The sequence below is a fragment of the Mustelus asterias genome, chromosome 20, assembly GCF_964213995.1.
Source record: "Mustelus asterias chromosome 20, sMusAst1.hap1.1, whole genome shotgun sequence".
Taxonomy (NCBI): domain Eukaryota; kingdom Metazoa; phylum Chordata; class Chondrichthyes; order Carcharhiniformes; family Triakidae; genus Mustelus; species Mustelus asterias.
This window is the reverse complement of record NC_135820.1, coordinates 14,389,087-14,406,961: the sequence shown is the minus strand read 5'-3', so window position 1 is coordinate 14,406,961 and position 17,875 is coordinate 14,389,087. Positions and strand designations below refer to the sequence as shown.

Genomic DNA, 17,875 nt, shown 5'->3' with positions numbered 1-17,875 from the left:
ACACTTCAGGACCTCATCCTATTTCCTACCTATGTCGTTGGTACCAAGATATACAATGACTTCTGGCTGCTCACCCTCCCCCTTAAGAATGTCCTGCAACCGCTCAGAGACGTCCTTGACTCTGGCACCAGGGAGGTAACACACCATCCTGGAGTCTCGATTGCGGCCACAGAAACACCGGTCTGTGCCTCTAACTAGCGAGTCCCCTATTACTACTGCTCGCTTGCTCATTGCCGGACCCTGCTCTACAACAGAACCAGGTGTGGTGCCGCAGGTTTGGCTGCTGCTGGTATCTCCCCATGACAGGCTATCCCCCTCAACAGTATCCGAAACGGTATACCTGTTTGAAAGGGGAATAGTCACAGGAGATTCCTGCACGACCTACCTGACTTTCCTGGCGGTCACCCATCTACCTGACTAAACCTGTGATGTGACAACCTCCCTGTAACTAGTGTCCAGCACACTCTCTGCCTCCTGTATGCTCCACAGTGTGTCCATCTGCTGCTCCAACCGAACAATGCGATCTGTGAGGAGCTGCAGATGGACAGACTTCCTGCAGACAAAGTTGTCAGGGAGACTAGATTGCTCCCTAATTTCCACATCTGACAGATCGGTCCTCTTTCCCTTCTCTCTCTATACATATATATAGCCCTCTTGCATGTGTGAATGTCTCCCTCTTCGCACCTCCCCCCTCCCTCTCTGGGAAGGTGGGACTGCCGTATGAGGAGAGATTGAATCAAAGAACAAAGAACAGTACAGCACAGGAAACAGGCCCTTCGGCCCTCCAAGCCTGTGCCGCTCCTTGGTCCAACTAGACCAATCGTTTGTATCCCTCCATTCCCAGGCTGCTCATGTGACTATCCAGGTAAGTCTTAAACGATGTCAGCATGCCTGCTTCCACCACCCTACTTGGCAGTGCATTCCAGGCCCCCACCACCCTCTGTGTAAAAAACATCCCTCTAATATCTGAGTTATACTTCGCCCCTCTCAGCTTGAGCCCGTGACCCCTCGTGATCGTCACCTCCGACCTGGGAAAAAGCTTCCCACTGTTCACCCTATCTATACCCTTCATAATCTTGTACATCTTTATTAGATCTCCCCTCATTCTCCGTCTTTCCAGGGAGAACAACCCCAGTTTACCCAATCTCTCCTCATAGCTAAGACCCTCCATACCAGGCAACATCCTGGTAAACCTTCTCTGCACTCTCTCTAACGCCTCCACGTCCTTCTGGTAGTGCGGCGACCAGAACTGGACGCAGTACTCCAAATGTGGCCTAACCAGCGTTCTATACAGCTGCATCATCAGACTCCAGCTTTTATACTCTATACCCCGTCCTATAAAGGCAAGCATACCATATGCCTTCTTCACCACCTTCTCCACCTGTGTTGCCACCTTCAAGGATTTGTGGACTTGCACACCTAGGTCCCTCTGTGTTTCTATACTCCTGATGACTCTGCCATTTATTGTATAACTCCTCCCTACATTATTTCTTCCAAAATGCATCACTTCACATTTATCCGGATTAAACTCCATCTGCCACCTCTCCGCCCAATTTTCCAGCCTATCTATATCCTGCTGTATTGCCCGACAATGCTCTTCGCTATCCACAAGTCCAGACATCTTCGTGTCATCCGCAAACTTGCTGATTACACCAGTTACACCTTCTTCCAAATAATTTATATATATCACAAATAGCAGAGGTCCCAGTACAGAGCCCTGCGGAACACCACTGGTCACAGACCTCCAGCCGGAAAAAGACCCTTCGACCACTACCCTCTGTCTCCTATGGCCAAGCCAGTTCTCCACCCATCTAGCCACTTCTCCTTGTATCCCATGAGCCTTAACCTTCTTGACCAACCTGCCATGTGGAACTTGGTCAAATGCCTTACTGAAATCCATATAGACGACATCCACGGCCCTTCCTTCATCAACCGTTTTTGTCAGTTAGGATTATATTCGCTGGAGTTTAGAAGAATGAATCGGGAGTCTCATAGAAACACATAAAATTCGAACAGAACTGTACAGCGCAAATGCAGGAAGGATATTCCTGATGGTGGGGTTGTCCAGACCAGGGCTCAGAGTCTAAGGATACGGGGTAAACCTTTCAGGACTCAGATGAAAAGAAATTTCTACACGCAGAGAGTGATCAGTCTCTGGAATTTACTACCTCAGAAAGCAGTTGAGACCAAAACATTGTATGTTTTTCAGAACAAGTTGGATACAGCTCTTGGGGCGAAGGGGGTCAAAAGCTGAGTGAAAAGTAGAATTTGATGATCAGCCATGATCAAAATGAATGGCAGAGCAGGCTCGAAGGGCCAAATTGTCTACCACTGTTTTCTATCTTTCTATGTTTTGCTCCCTCTATATCCCCACACACCCGTCTCTCTCTCTCTGTGTCTCTGTCTGTCTGTCCCATTCTCTCTCTGTCCCTCTCTTTCTCTGTCTACCCCATCTCGCTCTCTGTCTGTGTGTGTCTCTCTCTCTCTGTCTGTCTGTCCCGCTCTCTCTCTCTCTGTCCCGCTCTCTCTCTCTCTGTCCCGCTCGCTCTCTCTCTCTGTCTGTCTGTGTGTGTCTCTCTCTCTCTCTGTCTGTCTGTCGCGCTCTCTCTCTCCCGCTCTCTCTCTCTCTCTCTGTCCCGCTCTCTCTCTCTCTCTGTCCCGCTCTCTCTCTCTCTGTCCCGCTCTCTCTCTCTCTCTCTGTCCCGCTCTCTCTCTCTCTCTCTGTCCCGCTCTCTCTCTCTCTCTGTCCCGCTCTCTCTCTCTCTCTGTCCCGCTCTCTCTCTCTCTCTGTCTGTCCCGCTCTCTCTCTCTCTCTGTCCCGCTCTCTCTCTCTCTCTCTGTCCCGCTCTCTCTCTCTCTCTCTGTCCCGCTCTCTCTCTCTCTCTGTCCCGCTCTCTCTCTCTCTCTGTCCCGCTCTCTCTCTCTCTCTCTGTCCCGCTCTCTCTCTCTGTCCCGCTCTCTCTCTCTCTCTCTGTCCCGCTCTCTCTCTCTCTCTCTGTCCCGCTCTCTCTCTCTCTCTCTGTCCCGCTCTCTCTCTCTCTCTCTGTCCCGCTCTCTCTCTCTCTCTCTGTCCCGCTCTCTCTCTCTCTCTGTCCCGCTCTCTCTCTCTCTCTGTCCCGCTCTCTCTCTCTCTCTGTCCCGCTCTCTCTCTCTCTCTCTGTCTCTCTCTCTCTCTGTCCCGCTCTCTCTCTCTCTCTGTCTCTCTCTCTCTGTTCCGCTCTCTCTCTCTCTCTCTGTCCCGCTCTCTCTCTGTCCCGCTCTCTCTGTTCCGCTCTCTCTCTCTCTCTCTGTCCCGCTCTCTCTCTCTCTGTCCCGCTCTCTCTCTCTCTCTCTGTCTCTCTCTCTCTGTCCCGCTCTCTCTCTCTGTCTCTCTCTCTCTGTCCCGCTCTCTCTCTCTCTGTCTCTCTCTCTCTGTCCCGCTCTCTCTCTCTCTGTCTCTCTCTCTCTGTCCCGCTCTCTCTCTCTCTGTCTCTCTCTCTCTGTCCCGCTCTCTCTCTCTCTGTCCCGCTCTCTCTCTCTCTCTCTGTCTCTCTCTCTCTGTCCCGCTCTCTCTCTCTCTGTCCCGCTCTCTCTCTCTGTCTCTCTCTCTCTGGTCCGCTCTCTCTCTCTCTCTCTGTCCCGCTCTCTCTCTCTCTGTCCCGCTCTCTCTCTCTCTGTCCCGCTCTCTCTCTCTCTCTCTCTGTCCCGCTCTCTCTGTCTCTCTCTCTCTCTCTCTGTCCCGCTCTCTCTGTCTCTCTCTCTGTCTCTCTCTGTCTCTCTCTCTGTCCCGCTCTCTCTGTCTCTCTCTCTCTGTCCCGCTCTCTCTGTCTCTCTCTCTCTCTCTCTCTCTGTCTCTCTCTCTCTGTCCCGCTCTCTCTCTCTCTCTCTTTAACGGTTTTTTCACTCACTCCGTCGCTTTCCGGATTTTTCTCCGCACTCACATCAAAGGTTCAGCCAATCAGCGCGCGGCTCTTGCAACCGTCCCGCCAATCAGCGCTCACCTCCTGCAACCGCTTCGCCAATCAGCGCTCGGCTCTTGCAACCGTCCCGCCAATCAGCGCTCACCTCCTGCAACCGCTTCGCCAATCAGCGCTCACCTCCTGCAACCGCCTCGCCAATCAGCGCTCGGCTCTTGCAACCATCCCGCCAATCAGCGCTCACCTCCTGCAGCCATCCCGCCAATCAGCGCTCGGCTTCTGCAACCGTCCCGCCAATCAGCGCTCCTCAGCCGTCCCCCTGCGGCCTGATTGGTTCATTGCAAATTTATCCCCTCGGCCCCCCCCCCAGGCGAGAATGGTTGAAACCGAGGACATGTTGCGCAGGCGCAGAAACATTCGGCGTAGCATCCGGCTGAGAGAAAAAGTGAGAAACATAAAGAGAAATGGAGAGAGAAATGTGGAGACAAAGAGAGAGAAAATGGAGGGAAAGAGAAAGATGGAGAGACATAGAGGGTGTGAGAGTGAGAGAGACAGAGAGATGGGAGATAGAGAAAACGATGGCACAGTGGGTAGCATTGCTGCCTCAAAGCACCAGGGACCCGGGTTCAATTCCGGCCTCAGGTGACTGTGTGGAGTTTGCACGTTCTCCCCGTGTCTGTGTGGGTTTCCTCCGGGAGCCCCTGTTTCCTCCCACAGTCCAAAGTTCTGTGGCTTAGATGGATTGGCCAGAAATACACACTTGGAAAGAGAGAGGAAACAGACATGGGGAAAGGGCAAACAAGGGAACTGACAAAGTGGGTTAGCAACGGGGGTGGGGATGGACACGGCGGGAGAGAGACAGATGGATGGGGAAAGGGAGATTACGGGTCAGGGAGAGGGAGTAAGAATGTGAGATAGATAGGGAGGCAGATGGAGGAGGAGAGGGAGACGGAGACCGTGACAATACCCCCTCCTTCTGCACCCTCAGACCTGGCATTCCCTCTTTGTCCCATCACCCTGCCTCATTTCCTCACTCCTTCCCCCCCACCCATCCCCAAATCCCGGGTTCTCTCCTCTGTCTCCCTTCCCTCGATGAGAATCTGGAGGTTCCGAGATTCTGATGGTGCTGTCTTTTCCTTGTTTGTGTCTCAGGATTGCCGTCTCAGTGAACGAACGTGACGCCTGAGCAGAGAACTTTCCGGAAGGCCCTGTGTCCGTTGCTTAGCCGGAATGAGTGACGGAGATAACAACCCAGCGGCCATTCCTGTTCCTGTTGCAGATGTTCAGGGTGACGGTCGCTGGATGTCCCAGGTAAAACAACAGCGAAATAGCAGCCACTTTCTTTGTAAGTCACATCAGCTGGCCCTCAAAATGGAGGAGGGACATTTCGCCTTCCAGTTCAGTCCTGCTGTATCCATGTGCCATGTTTCCACATTTCTATCCTCCTCAGGGATAGCTGATAGAATCACAGACTGATTACAGTACAGGAGGAGGCCATTCAGTGCACTGTTTGTGCTTAAGAGCAAATCTATTATTCCATCTCTGCTGCCTTTTCCCCATTGCTGCGCATCTGTTGCTGTTTAGTTTCTTATCCATTTCTCTTCCCAAATCTACATTTGCCTCCATCACACACTCGGACAGTGCGTTCCAGATGCTAGCCACGCTCTGCATGATCTTCTTTGTGTCAGCTCTGCTTCTGGATCTTTCCATCTCTGTCAAATCTTGTCGCAACCCTCTTTTCAAGGAGAAACAGTCCCAGCTTCTCCAATCTACCCGCATGACTCAGGTCACTCATCCATGGAACCATTCTTGCGAATCTCTTCCACACGCTCACCAAAGACTTTGCATCCTTTCAAATTATCTGGCCCAGGATTTGACCCAACATTCCATCTGGGGCCAAACCAGTGGTTTTGTAAAACTTGTGTGTGGCTGAAAAATACATTTTGTCAAAGCTTTTAATCTTGTACTCATCAGGTCACTACCAAGAGTACCAGGGGAAACAACAGCTTTATATTGTGTAAGGAGCGAGTGTTGATTGGTTGGCAAGCGGATTCTGATGGATAGAGGCATTGCCATGGAGAATGCACCAGTTAACTTACAATAGCTGCGAAGCTGTATTTGGGAGTTTAACTGCTTGGCACTTAACTGTCAGTCACCATCAACTGGTGCATTCTCCATGGCAATGCCTCTACCAAGCAGTCCACGTGCTAATCAATCGGCACTCTCTCCTCATTCAGTAGAAAATTGTTGTTTCCATTCAGATTGGTATCCTTGCCATTGACCTGATGAGTACAAGACACAAAAGGTTTGAGAAAATGTCTTTTTTCAGCCATACTCAAGTTCTGTGCTACCAAACGATGGTATTATAACAAAAATGTTTCCTCCTTGGTTTTGGACTCTCATTCATAAAACCTGGAATGTATGTCTTGACCAGCTTTCTCAACCTGTCCCGCCACTCCCACCGATTTGTGCGCACACATCCACAGCTGTCTCTCTGCTCCTGAAAGCCCCTTTCTTTTAGATTGCCTCTCCTCAATCCTCTGACCAGAATGTATCTTTTCACACTTCTCTGCATTAAATTTCATCTGCCCTTCAGCCACCTTATCACTGTCCCTCTCCTGGCTCTCAGTCCTTCCACATTCTATTTCGTCTTCAGAGTTTGAACTTGTGGCTAAGATCATTCGCCTGTTCATGTGGAGCTTGGAGAGTGGGGGTTCGAGCACTGACCCCTGGGGAACCTCAGGTTTATCCACGATACCTGGGATTTGGGGTGTGGTGCGGTTATCTAATGAGGAAAGGTTGGACTGGCTAGATTGATTGGAATTCAGAAGAACCAGAGATGATTAAAAATATATATAAATTCATGTGATGAGGCTGTCGCTGGATGGGCCCAGCATTAGATGCCCAACACTAATTGCCCATTGAACTGATTGTCTCATTCGGATATTTCAGAACGACAGTTAACAGTCAAAGTTTTTTGTTGGGGGTGTGGGGGGCATCAGGTAGGAATGTGGAGTGGTGGTCATGATCTTATCAAACGGTGGAGCAGACTAGAAGGGTCAAATGGCCTATTCCTGCTCCTAATTCATACGTTCCTGCTGTCCAGGAAAAGAAAACACAGCCGTTTGAAACCTGCCCCCTGAGGAAACCTGATGTCACCTGTCAATCGGCAATCTCCACACTCCTTTTTTATTCCACAGGCTTCAGTGCTCCTTTGCCCTATCCCCTTAACCCCATGGCTAATCCACCTAACCTGCACATCTTTGGACTGTGGGAGGAAACCGGAGCACCCGGAGGAAACCCACGTAGACATGGGAGAATTTGCAAGCTCCACACAGGCAGTTACCCCCTAGCCAAAATTGAACCCCGGTCCCGGGTACTGTGAGGCAGAAGTGCAAACTACTGTGCTACTATGCCGCCCTTCATTACGTGACATTTTATCCCAATTCCAAAGCTAGACATCACAGTTTGTTGATGGCGCCAGGTTAAGTAGCAGGGGTTTGATCGTACTTGAGGCAGAGGCAATTTGTCTCCTCGGATCTGTTTTCCCCACCCAGCCGCTGTGACCAGGGCTGATCTGTACCCTAACTCCATCCACCTGTCTTGTCTGCAGAACGCGATGCAGACACGATGGGCCTCTTTCTGTGCTGTAAAATTCCATGACACTAAACCCTGGCTCGCAAAAAAGTCATCGTTTTCAGATTAAAACTTCTTTGAGCTGGCGCCTATTGCTTTTGAAGTGCCGGGAAATGTCCCGCACTTCTCCAACCGGCTGCAAGAAAGTCTTTGCAAATGTCTGCCCTTCCCTTAGTGTGCGGATTCTAATTTTTATGTTGATGTCCCCTTCTGGACTCCAACTCTAGCAGAAGTAAATCCTCTGGATAGACCCTTTTGAAATCCAAAAAACACCTCAGTCAAATCACGTCATAAGTTCCAGGGGGGACAAGCCTAGTTTGTGTAATTTGACCCATCAAGTCCAGCTAACACTAGTGAATCTAATCTGCTCTGCTTCGCACTCCTTCCAAGGCCATATACTTCCTAAGGTATGATGTGTAGATGTGTACACAGTACTCCAGGTGTGGTCTGGCTAGGACTTTATACAACTGTTGCTAAACTTGCATTATGTCCATAACTTCTAACATTCCACTTGCTATTTTGATTTTTCTTGCCTCACCTTTTTCTTCTGCACCTGACTTGTCCTTTTAAATTTTTTCATGGGTTGTGCGTGGCTAGGCTCGTACCAGGAATGGGTAGGTTGTCTCACAATGAAAGGTCAGAGCGGTTAGGCCTGTATCCATTCGAATTTAGAAGAGTAAGATTTGATTTGATTTATTATTGTCACTTGTATTAGTATATTCTTGCATTTAACCCCTTGTTTCCCATATTTTGCGCTCAACAGCCTGAATGCTTTTGGAGTTTGGACCTGGAGTTTGATCCAGCAATTTGTCAAACCTGAGGTCGCTGCTTGAATATTTTTGGACTGATTTTGTTCTTGAGTTTTCTCGCATGCTCACAGGATGCCATCACTTCCCTGAACATTAATCCCTTTGTATCCTACAGCACAACCGTTTTGTGGCTGACACGAAGGACAAGGAACCTGACGTCCTGTTCGTGGGAGACTCACTGCTTCAGTTACTCCACCAGTTTGAGGTGAGTTCCACCCCCCTCAACGGAAGGACCACCGGACAGGAACAGTCACCATCGGAGCAGGAGGAGGCCATTCAGCCCATTCCTGCCTTCTCTGCCATTCAATAAGATCATGGCTCACCTGGTTGCTATCCTAAATCCCCCTTCACTGCCTCACTCGCCCTTCACCCCACACAAATGACCCTTGACCCCAGTGTCGATCAGAAATCTGTCCAACTCAGCCTTGAATAAATTCAATGAACCGTAGCTCAGCACTGCTCTCTGCGGGGAGGTGAATTCCACAGACTAACCACCGTCTGAGAGAAAATAATCCTCTACATCTCCATCTTAAATGGGAGACCCCTTCTTCTCAAACTGTGTCCCCTGGTTCTGGTCTCCCGCAAGTGGGAACATCCACCCACCCTGACAAATCCCCCTCAATTTGTCTCAATATGATCATTTTTCATTTTCCCAAACTCCAATGGGTACGGGCCCAACCTGTTCAACCTATCTACATGAGATAACTCCCTCACCCCAGGAATGAGTGGAGTGAACCTTCAATCAGCTGCCTTGAACACAATACTATATATTTTTTAATATAGGAGATCAAAACCCTATACCGTATTCCAAATGTGGTCTCACCAATGCCCTGTGCAGCAGTAGAAAAACTTTGCTATGTTTATATTCCATTCCCTGTGCGATAAACATCAATATTCCATTTGCTGTGTCTACATTTTTGTGATTCATGTTGCAGGAAACCTAGATCTCTCTGTATCTCCAAATTCTGCAATCTCTCTCTTTCCATTTCAATAATACACTGCTTTTTAATTCTGCCAAGTTGGAAAAGTTCACATTTCCTCACATTATACTCTTAACTGCCAGATGTTTGCCTACTCACTTAACCTGTTCATTTCTCTTTTTAGATTCTCTAAATCCCCTTAACAACTTGCCTTTCTATCTATCTTGCAGTCATTGGCAGAGTTAGCTCAGAGACATTCACTCCCTTCAATCATTGAGTGTAGATTGTAAATAAGAGACACCCCAACAATGATACCTGTGGCATTCCACTTGTGAATGCTTGCCAACCTTGACTGCACAACAAGAAACCTGCTCCGCAGTTCAGAATTGTACCACACAAACCGGGATCAAGGCAGTTTCCAACTGCAGCAAGGATGGAAAATGTTTAAAATTGCACCAAGATAGTGTGTGTGACAGGGCATTTGCTTTGCTGCTGCCCACTGTGCCCATATGCCCATCACCCAATATGGGCAGCATCTCGCTCTTTCCATGTGTGTCACATCCCATGTCTCTGTCTCTCTCCCTGTGTGTCACACTCCATATTTCTGTCTCTCTCTCCCTATTTCACACTCTGTCTGTCTCTCTCTCCATGTGTCATACTCCTTGTCTCTGTCTCTCTCTCTCTCTGTCCTTGTCCGTCTGTCTCTGTGCCACTCATTATCTCTGTCTTTCTCTCTCTCCCTGTGTCACACTCCATTTCTCTCCCTCCTTCCCTCCCTCCGCAACCGTCGCCCAGGTGTGTCCCACACACTCCATGTATCTGTCTGTTGCTCTGACCCTTACGGCTGCCTCTCTCTCTCTCTCTCGACAGATCTGGCGTCAGTTATTCTCACCACTTCATGCGCTGAATTTTGGAATTGGAGGCGATGCGACTCAGCACGTCCTGTGGCGACTGCAAAATGGAGAACTGGAAAACATCCGACCAAAGGTATGGATTGAGGGAGCGCCGGGAATATCAGAACAAAAGGATAGGTTGAGGGAGAACCAAGAATATTGGAAAAGGTACAGATTGAGTGAGACCTGGGAATATTGGAGCAAAGGGATAGATTGAGGGAGAATAGGGAATATCAGAACAAAGGGATAGGTTGAGGGAGAACCAGGAATTTTAGAAAAGGTACATACTGAGTGAGACCCGGGAATATTCTCGTTTGTAGAGTGAACAGGATTAAATGGAAGCAAGTTTGAACATGGGTCCAAAGGAACCTCTTCACACTGTGGATTCAGAGACAGTGAGATTCTCCCAACTATTCAGATGGGCTGGTTAAGAATCCAACTGAGATAACATTGAAGATTTGATTAGCGCATTTCACAATCTCAGAACCACCCTTGGACCCAGTGGAAGCAGCTTCAGTGTTTAGTCAGTGATGTAATCTCAAGATATGCAACGAGGTCCCCTCGGGCGGGGAGAGGTCCCCAGTCTGCAAGGTGGGAATGACTGGATGAACTGCACTGAGTGATGTCCATTGAGGGCACCTCTGACAATGCAGTACATCCACAGTCCCGACGCTGAGGAGAATTAGACTGGACTCTAGGCTCTAGCGTCCTGCGTGGGACTTGAGACTATGACATTTGCACTTGTGTGTAAGCAAGCGCCAAAAGGAACCATGACTGTCATTTCATAAGGAAGGTGACGATGGGACAGCTAAGTGTGATCAAGTCTATTGGCTTTGATGGAGCCTAAAGCACTGATACAGAGCTCTGGGCTGATTGGGACTGTTCTATGCTGTAATGTCTGTGTGTATTTCGTGTTGGATATGGAGCTGGTTGGAAAGTGAGAGACCGAGAAAGGGCCACCAGGGATTTGACACAGTGAGTCAGGTGGAGTCTCCTGGGGATCTGTACCCTGCTCACATCTTTATTTAGAAATGAGTTGGATAAACAAGAGTTGTCTGAACAAGGAGCAGGCCACTGGCTCCCTGAGCCTGCTTCCCTATTCAATAAGATCATGGCTCATCTGATTGTTACCTCAAATCTGCATCCCGTCCACCCCCTATAACCTTTCACCCTCTTCCTTACCAAGAATGTATCCATTCCTGCCCTAAAAATATTAAAACAATCTGCTTCCCCTGCCTTTTCAGGAAAAGGGTTCCAGGGACTCACCACCCTCTGAGAGAAACAGTAACCCCTAGTTCTAGATTCTCTCACGAGAAAAGATCCTCTCCACATCCACCCTGTCAATACCCCTCAGGATCTTGTATGTTTCAATCAAGTCACCTCTTACTCTTCTGAACTCTAGTGGATACAAACTTAACCTCTCCAACCTTTCCTCATAAGACACCCACCCATTCCAGATATTCGTCTGGTAAACCTTCTCTGAACTGCTTATAACAAATTGTGGATTCCCTCCAGTGCAGATGGAGGATATTTGGCCCGTCAAATCTGCACTGAGTCTTTGAAAGAGCCCACCTCATCCCCATAACCCTGCTGATCCTCGAAACAACACACCTTGGGACACTAAGGGTCAATTCGGCAATGCACCTAACCTGCACATCTTTCAACTGTGGGAGGAAAGCGGAGCATCCGGAAGAAACCCACACTGACACGGGGAGAATGTGCGAACTCCACACAGACAGTCACCCAAAACAGGAATCGAATCTGGGTCCCTATGCTGTGGGGCAACAGTGCTAACCATTGTGCCACCATGCCCATGTTTAATCTGTTGTTATTTCAAAGGTTTCCGATGACTCAGCAAAGAGTGGGTGTAGGATGAGAATGCCGGAAAGGGGCCTTGGCTGATGGGTAAAGCTGTCACAGATTGAATCTGGGTGGTGAAGTGTGAGGTTGCTGTTGAAGTCAGTCTCTTCCTTGTTCCCTCTGCGTCCAACCCCCAACACCCGGCCCTGTCTGCAGGTCATCGTTCTTTGGGTGGGAACGAACAATCATGAACACACAGCGGAGCAGGTGGCGGGCGGAATTGAGGCCATCGTCCATCTCCTGAATCAACAGCAGCCCCAGGCCAAAGTCATCATACTGGTGAGACGGGGTCACGGTGGGAGAGAGCCCGATGGAGGGGGCAGACAGAGGGTGCTATAGGGAGAGGGGGGAAAGGGGAGAGTGTTGTGGGGAGGGAGGGGGGAGGGTGTTGTGGGGTAGAGGGGGCCAGAGGGAGGAGGAGTGGGGGGCAGGGGGAGGGTGTTGTGGGGGAGAAGGGGGCAGGGTGTTGTGGGGGAGGGGGGGCGGGTGTTGTGGAGTAGAGGGGGGCAGGGGGGAGGTTGTTGTGGGGGAGAGGGGGGCAGGCAGGAGGGTGTTGTGGGGGAGAGGGGGCCAGAGGGAGGAGGCGTGGGGGGGCAGGGGGAGGGTGTTGTGGGGGAGAGGGGACAGTGGGGAGGGGTCAGGGAGAGGGTGTTATGAGGAGAGGGGGATGGGGGGAGGGTATTGTGGGCAGAGGGGGCAGCGTGAAGGTGTTGTGGGTGAGAGGGGAGCAGGGGGGGATGTTGTGGGGGAGAGGGCAGAGCAGAGGGTGTTGTGGAGAGGGGCAGAAGAGAACGGGGCAGGGGGAGTGTGTGTTGGGGAGAAGGGGCAGGGGGTGTGACTTGGGGAGAGGGGCAGAGGGAGTGTGTTGGGGAGAGGGGGCAGTGTGACGAGATAGTAACAGAAGCACAGCATTGCAGGGGAATGGCTGGGTGTACTGGGGGAGAGATCATGTGGTGATGGGGAGTCTCCAGTGTGCGGAGCAGCCACTGTACATGACCCTAGTGAATGTTCAGTATTTGAGCATGTCCTGCTCTATGGTGCCTGCCCTGTCTCTCATACTCGGCCTTGCCCTCTGTTGCAGGGTCTGTTACCCCGTGGCAAGGACCATAATCCGCTGCGGGTGAAGAATGCCTTGGTGAATGAGCTGGTGAGGAACACAGTGGAGGTTCTCAGTAACACTGTGTTCCTGGATGTGGACCCGGGTTTTGTGAGTTCAGATGGCACCATTAGTCATAATGACATGTATGATTACCTGCACCTCACCCGCCATGCTTACACCAGCGTCTGCAAACTGATCCACAGCCAGGTGCAGCAGCTACTGGGAGAGGTTGTCTCTGACAGCGTGAATCCAGGGTTCTGATTCGCACAGGGAACGGCCCCTCTGGTGCAGCTGGTGCAGTCCTGGCCAGAGGAGCACAATACAGGCCAGCTGGAGAGCAAGTTACAAAGTAAAAACTCGAATAATAACCCTTCACCTGACCCCCACATTTTACACTCGCACCCCTCCCGCGCACCCACCCCCTCCCGCGCGCCCACCCCTTCCCGGGCACCCACCCCCTCCCATCCACACACGCACATGCACGCCCCCTTCCCGCACACGCACACCCACCCCCCGCTCAAACAAGATGCCGCCTGCTCTCACACACCGCTGCTATCATTATTGTAAATGTAGCATTGGTCACAGGTACAGTGACTGACACAGTGATAGGGCAAGCGGCCTCTTAACAGTTGGGAGGATGTGTCAATGTGGGATATGGTCTGTCAGAGAGTGTCAGTGCAGGGGTAAGAGTGTGTTGAGGGGGGTGGCATAAGAGTGTTGATGCGGGGTTGGGGAGGGTGTTAGTGCAAGGGATGCATGGTGGCACTGTGGTTAGCATTGCTGCCTCTCAGTGCCAGGGTCCTGGATTCAATTCCGGCCTCGGGTCACTGCCTGTGTGGAGTTTGCACATTCTCCCTGTGTCTGCGTGGGTTTCCTTCCATGGTCCAAAGATTTGTGTGTTAGGTGGATTGGCCATGCTAAATTGCTCCTTAGTGTCAGGGGAATAACTAGGGTAAATGCGTGAGGTTACGGGGATATGGCCTGGATCGGATTGTGGTCGGTGCACACTTGATGGGCCGAATGGCCGCCTCCTGCACTGTAGGGATTCTATGAAAGACTGGGAGTACGGTGAGCCAGTGCTGGAGCAGAGGGAGAATCCAATAGGAGGGAGGATAGATGGAGGGAGTCTGGGTAGGAAGACTGGGGAGAGTAGGTTGGGGTCGTGAAAGGAAGAGAAAGGGAGTCAGTGTGGGTGGAGAGTGTGTGTTGGTCAGGACAGTACAGAGAATGTTACAATAAATTAAATTGGGGGCGGGGGTTCACCAGGGAGTATTGCAGATCAAGATTTTGAAGCAATAAAGTTTACCATTTTCTTGGGCCTGTGTGGTTTAAAATCCCGAACATGAGACGATTAATGTGAAACTTGGTAACGCTGACATCGGAAGGGAGACAGCTCCCCTTGTGAACCCTGAATGGTGGGAGAGCATGTAGACCATAATTCAGCAGCTGCAGACTGTCATCTACTGTAGACTGTACGCCAATACCGACTTGGAAATAAAAAAGTTGTGCTAATTTTGAACAGTTCAGTTCTGTTTTTCTTTCTGATTTGCAGTATCTGCAGTATTAGACATTTTTTGAGTTGTGTTGATATTTAAACTGCACATTATCAGAGCAAAATGTTTCAAAGTGTAAACAGAAACAGCGGGACATCACTGAAGTAAGGATGGATTATTTCTGCCTCAAATGGCTGGTTGTGATGTACAACAATACTTCTGAAAGTAGCAAAATGACTCCTGTATCGTGGCCATGTGTGATTAATGTAAACGTTCGTGTCAGTGTGGAGAAATTGGGGAGAGTGAAGAAGAAATTTACAAGATTGGTTGTAGGGATGAGTAACTTCATTTATGAGGATAGCTATGTAGGTGACAGATCTAAGGATAGATAGGTAGAAATGGTCGAGAGCTTCAAGTTTTTAGGTGTCCAGATCACCAATAACCTGTCCTGGTCCATCTGTGCCGACACTACAGTTAAGAAAGCCCACCAAACATCTCTACTTTCTCAGAAGACTAAGGAAATTTGGCATGTCCGCTATGACTCTCACCAACTTTTACAGATGCACCATAGAAAGCATTCTTTATGGTTGCATCACAGCTTGGTATGACTCCTGCTTTGCCCAAGACTGCAGGTGTATGCAGATCTGCTTAGCTATTGGTAGAGATGGATGGTGGGGATGTTTGTTGGGGTTGAGGGGCTTCAGATCACCTGCCTTTCTGGCAGAGAAGAGGGATTTGGATCTCTGGCAAGCCTGGTGCCAGGGGAGTGGAGCTTTTGCCCTTATTGAGGGTTACAGTAGATCTCTCTCTTCCTATTGGTGGCTGGCTATTTCTGCCCCCTATTTATGGGTAGGGAGGGAAAGGCTGGGTCATCTTATTGAGGAGGGTGTTTGGACCTCGTGCCATACAGACTGCGTGCAGTGGGGTGTGATGTGTAGTACAAGGTCAAGGACTGAGTGCTCCAAATCTGAACCAGATGGAGAAAAAGAAAAGCTCAGATTGCGGCACAGCCGAAGGAATCATGCCAGTTGGGTATCGTGGAAAATTATTTGATAGTTGATTTATTCAAATTAAGACTGGATCAATTAATTAGAAATACTAAAGCCCGTTCGATAGTTTATAATTTGTTCTATTAATCAGATTTAGGCAATAAGGTTAAAATATAATCAGGGAAGGGAGGCTTCCAATTTTTTTGACTGAATTAAAATATAAGACGATATAAATCATAAGAGTGAAAACATTTAAGTTAGCCTCCTTATAAAATAAAGTGACGTCAACGTGGGGAGCCGCTGATTGGTGAATAGCTGGTGCGTATTTATTAAGGTCTTCATTCCTGTTCAGTATTTATTTGGACCTTACGTTTATTGCTGTTATGTCAGTTAATACCCTAATAAATATTGGCACAGCAGGGCATCTCGGTCCCATGGAATGCGAATCCTGTTCCATGTTGGAATTCCATGATGTTTCTCATACCTTGGATGACCACGAGAGGGCGGTGTCCACAAAGAAGATTCATCATTGGGTTTTGGCATTGACTACGGTGACTTCAACAGACTGAGCGTTTTGTGGAAACATATTTTTGAATGTGCTCAGCCTGTAAATTTGAGGGTAGGCAGGTGGTGAGGAAATTTGTTTCCAACAGCCGAGGAAGACCACCAGGTAGGTTGTGCAGGATTCCACTGGATGCTTCCTCCTTTCTGACCTCTGCTGTAAGTGACGGTTCCTTTTGGACAGTCCAGCCAGGGCCAAGTCCACGGTTGGCTCAGGAAACATGAGTGGGAAAGCGACTGCGATAGGGAAACTGGTGTTTCCTTGTCCGCAGGCAGGAATCCAGGATGTCACGTTGCCTGTCTCATGACAGCCTGAGATGTCACAGATCGTCTGCGGAGGGGGAAGGAATTTTTAAGATCAATATGATGTCAGCGCATGGAGAAGGCACGTATTTTGGACTTCGGAAAGGATCAAGCATCATAAGTGGAATGGGCAAGAGTGGACCCCTAAACTTGCTCTGTTATTCTATCATCTATCTCAATTATGCTTTCCTGTCACCTCCCCACATCCCTCGATTCCCTAGGAGGTCAAAAGTCTATCTCAATCTTCAACAATGTCCACAACCCTCGAGGCTGGACAATTCTAAAGATTCACAGCCCTCTGAATAAATCTCTCCTCATCTCAGTCCCTTTATCCTGAGTTGTGACCCCATGTTTGAAGTTCCTCAGCCTCAGGAAAGAAGCTCTCAAATGTCCACGCCTGTCGAGGCCCCTTCAGAATCTTTTACCTTTCAATGAGATCACCTCTCATTCTTCCAAATTCCCAGGAATGTAGGCCTGGCTTACCCAGCCTCTTGTCACAGGAACAGGGACCAATCGAGTGAACCTTTGCTGCATCACTCCCATTGCGAGCATATACTTCCATCGATATGGAGAACAAAATGCGCACAGAATTCCACAGATGTGGCCTCACCAAAGACCTGAATAATTATAGCACAATTTCTTTGTCCTTGTACTTCAATCCCCTTGTGATAAAGGCCAATATATCATTTGACTTCCAAAATTGTTTGCTGAACCTGCATACTAATTTCAGGGGCAGAATTTTGGGCGTTGCAGGCAGCTGTGAGCATAAAATAGTCTGATGATGCTGGCTATGTATCCTTCACTTGTGCAGACTTTCAGTCAAAGGTGTAGGCACGGATTGGCAGTGCGGCTGTCAACAATTACGGAGTCAACTGAGGTATTGTCTGCCCTGTTGCCCGGAATATTAAGTGCCCATGTAACATTTAGGTGGTTGCATGGGCATAAATCATGGATGGATTTGGGGTTTGCTTCCCTCCGGGAACTGGGAGCTCCCTTCCCACCCCTGGCCTTCTTCACTCCCCCCTCCCCACCACCCCCACCTCCGCCCCCCCCCCCCCCCCCCCCAAGGATATTCTCAACTATCCTGCCGCAGGACTCCTGGGATTGACCTTGGGAATAGTCCTGGGACTTAGTTCCAGGCACAGCACTGCAGTACCTCTTGTGGCCATTGCAGTGCTGTGGCTGGAGGGTTTGGAGAGCTGTTGGCCACCTGCCAATCAATGTTCAATTGAGCGTTAAAAAGCAGTGGGCGTCTGAGAGTTGGGAGCGTATTTTGTGCCGACTCTCAGGATGGCGAGCTATAAGTTCCAAGTACGAACATAGCCAAGTCTCTGAACATCAGCATTTATAAATTTCACACGTTATGCTGTGGACAGGGGAGAGAAGCAAGCTGAACTTCCTTTATCTTTCTCGCCA

The 17,875-nt window shown here is 49.5% G+C and overlaps 1 protein-coding gene across 1 annotated transcript; it reads left to right on the top strand.

The window, feature by feature from the left end:
• The first annotated feature begins 4,284 nt into the window (after positions 1–4,284).
• Positions 4,285–14,638, top strand: pafah1b3 (platelet-activating factor acetylhydrolase, isoform Ib, gamma subunit). The gene is made up of 6 exons (XM_078236291.1): positions 4,285–4,341; positions 5,049–5,207; positions 8,457–8,546; positions 10,132–10,248; positions 12,171–12,293; positions 13,096–14,638. The coding sequence occupies exons 2-6, from the start codon at positions 5,127–5,129 to the stop codon at positions 13,372–13,374; spliced, it is 690 nt and encodes a 229-aa protein (XP_078092417.1). The 5' UTR covers positions 4,285–4,341; positions 5,049–5,126; the 3' UTR covers positions 13,375–14,638.
• Positions 14,639–17,875: the final 3,237 nt, after the last annotated feature.